The sequence below is a fragment of the Sardina pilchardus genome, chromosome 19, assembly GCF_963854185.1.
Source record: "Sardina pilchardus chromosome 19, fSarPil1.1, whole genome shotgun sequence".
NCBI classification, from domain to species: domain Eukaryota; kingdom Metazoa; phylum Chordata; class Actinopteri; order Clupeiformes; family Clupeidae; genus Sardina; species Sardina pilchardus.
In genome coordinates, this window is record NC_085012.1 from 14235542 (window position 1) to 14238041 (window position 2500).

A 2500-nucleotide genomic window follows, 5' to 3' on the forward strand; every position below is an offset into this window, starting at 1 on the left:
CACAGAGTCTGATGCCCAACCTGAGAGCAGTTTCTGGGATGCTGAGACACCTCAGCGCTGTTTACGTCACATGGCCTGACGGTGGGGGGTTTTATGTAACGTTCCTTCCTCTGTGTCGGGATCAGTGCCGTGGTATTCTCCGCTTTTTGTTTCTGCCCGAGCGAAGCCTAACATGCCGGACAGAACTTACATAGAGAACAGCACAATCTGTCTGTCTGCCTGCCTGCCTGTCTGTCTGTGTGCTGTTCCACACACACCAGAATTGACATAGAGAACAGCGCAATCTGTCTGTCTCTCTCTGTGCACCTGTCTGTCTCTCTGTCGGTCTGTCTGTGAGTACCACTGAGCTGTGCCACTCTCCCAAACCTACATTGAGAACAGCATACAGTAGTTTGTCTGTCTGTCTGTTTGTGTGTCTGTCTGTGAAATACCACTGGTCGGACTCACACATTTGCCGTCCCTTCTCTCTCACACACACACACTCTCTCTCTCTCTCTCACACACACACACACACACACACACACACCGCCCTCTAAAACTCCTGACGGTGCACCTGCCTGTCCCTGCGCTTCTGATGAAGCCGTGGGTTCCGTGAGCCCTGGGCTCAGGTTCTGATCCGGGGATAAGCCCAAATGAGATTCTGATCCGTCTCTCTCTCTCTTTCTCTTTATCTCTCTCTCTCTCTTGTGCTCTCTCATTCTCTCTCTCTATCTCTCTCTCTCCCCTTCCGAGCGGAGAGTGTTGGAACGGCGTGCGCCTCTCCTCGCTGCGCAGGAGAGCCTCGTTAGGCTCGTTAGGCTCCTGCTAATGTGAATTGATTCGAGAGGCTGCAGAATTCTGCATTAATTAGCCAGTCGCCTGCTCATCTTAATGCACATCTTCAAATCAATGTCCATCCCTAGAAATTAGCCCTAGAAATGTTTCTGTCAGGAAAAGGGCTGTAGTGGGAGTGGGTGTGGGGTGTGTGTCTATGTGTGGGTGTGTGTGTGTGTGTGTGTGTGTGTCGGGGGGGTGTATACGAAATGTATGTTTGGTTTGCAGTTTCTCAGCGACATTTTTCGGAGCTGACTTTTTAAGGTGTGTTGTTTTTGCAGTTGAAAGGGAAATGATCTCCTACCCTTGGAGTGAAACTGAAACGGAGAAATATTGCCTAATATTCATGGACGTTCCACATTACAATTTTTTTCTTTACCTCATGCCTTCTTTATTGATTGCGCAATATTCAAAACACACAGAGGAATATTGTCAAATGCTGTGTGCTCGTTATGAATTCACATTTAGACTGCCGGTTTATGTCTTGCGGTGTCTGATGTTTTCACAGTCAAAGCTGCATATTGCCCATTGGGTTGACGAATGAGTGAGCTGAAGCTGTTTTCTGATGAAAGTGAGAGGAGCGGTATACCCTGCAGATTTGCATGCCGAGCTCCACAATGAAACGCACCCGGGATGAAAGACTGTAAACACCACAGCCGCTCTGAGCCTCGTGTTTCAACTTACAGGCCTGTCAGACCCACAGAACTTCTCTCAGTGCAGCGATGGGCACAAACATCACACACTGATCATCACAGAATAACTATCCTGCTTTATATAATTTCTGAATTGTCAGAGGCTTTATGTAAACAACAGGATGACACATTAGATTTAATATATAGCCAATGTAAATAGTATAATTAATTAGATAGTTAGTATAATTGTGCATATGTATTGTTCTATAATGTTCAGTCTAGGCTGTTTTCAGGACAGTGTATGTAAATAGTAGAATTAGATAGTTGGTATAATTGTGCATTATTGTTGTTCTGCAAAGTTCAGTCTAGGCTGTTTTCAGGACAGTGTATGTAAATAGTAGAATTAGATAGTTGGTATAATTGTGCATTATTGTTGTTCTGCAAAGTTCAGTCTAGGCTGTTTTCAGGACAGTGTTTGTGTGTCGTCCACTCAACAGGCTCTCGGCCGCGCTTCGAGGACTCGGCGCCGCGGATCGCAGAGGACCCGTCGGATCTGATCGTGTCAAAGGGCGAGCCGGCGACGCTGAACTGCAAGGCGGAGGGCCGTCCGGCGCCCAGCGTGGAGTGGTACAAGGACGGGGAGCGCGTGCAGACGGACCGCGATGACCCGCGCTCCCACCGCATGCTGCTGCCCAGCGGCGCGCTCTTCTTCCTGCGCATCGTCCACGGCCGCCGCAGCAAGCCCGACGAGGGCGTCTACACCTGCGTCGCCCGCAACTACCTGGGAGAGGCCGTCAGCCGCAACGCCTCGCTGGAGGTGGCCAGTAAGTGCGACAGTGTGCGTGTATTTGTGTGTGTGTGTGTATTTGTGCGTGTGTGTGTGTGTGTGTGTGTGTGTGTGTGTGTGTGTGTGGGACGCAGCAGGGATGTGTGTGTGTGTGTGTGTGTGTGTGTGTGTGTGTGTGTGTGTGTGTGTGTGGCGGTGGCATAACGGGCCAACACCGGGCCCTTATTTAGGATTATGAAGGCGGGCCCCCCATACTACAGTAGGCCTA

General features: G+C 49.7%; 1 protein-coding gene across 1 annotated transcript in view; it reads left to right on the forward strand.

Annotated features, from left to right (window-relative positions):
• LOC134066567 (roundabout homolog 2-like) overlaps positions 1-2500 on the forward strand; it is a 77353-nt gene that overhangs the window by 6126 nt on the left and 68727 nt on the right. The window contains exon 2 of the mRNA XM_062521932.1: positions 1943-2269. Coding sequence (XP_062377916.1) covers positions 1943-2269 — 327 coding nt within the window. The remainder of the gene's footprint in view (positions 1-1942; positions 2270-2500) is intronic.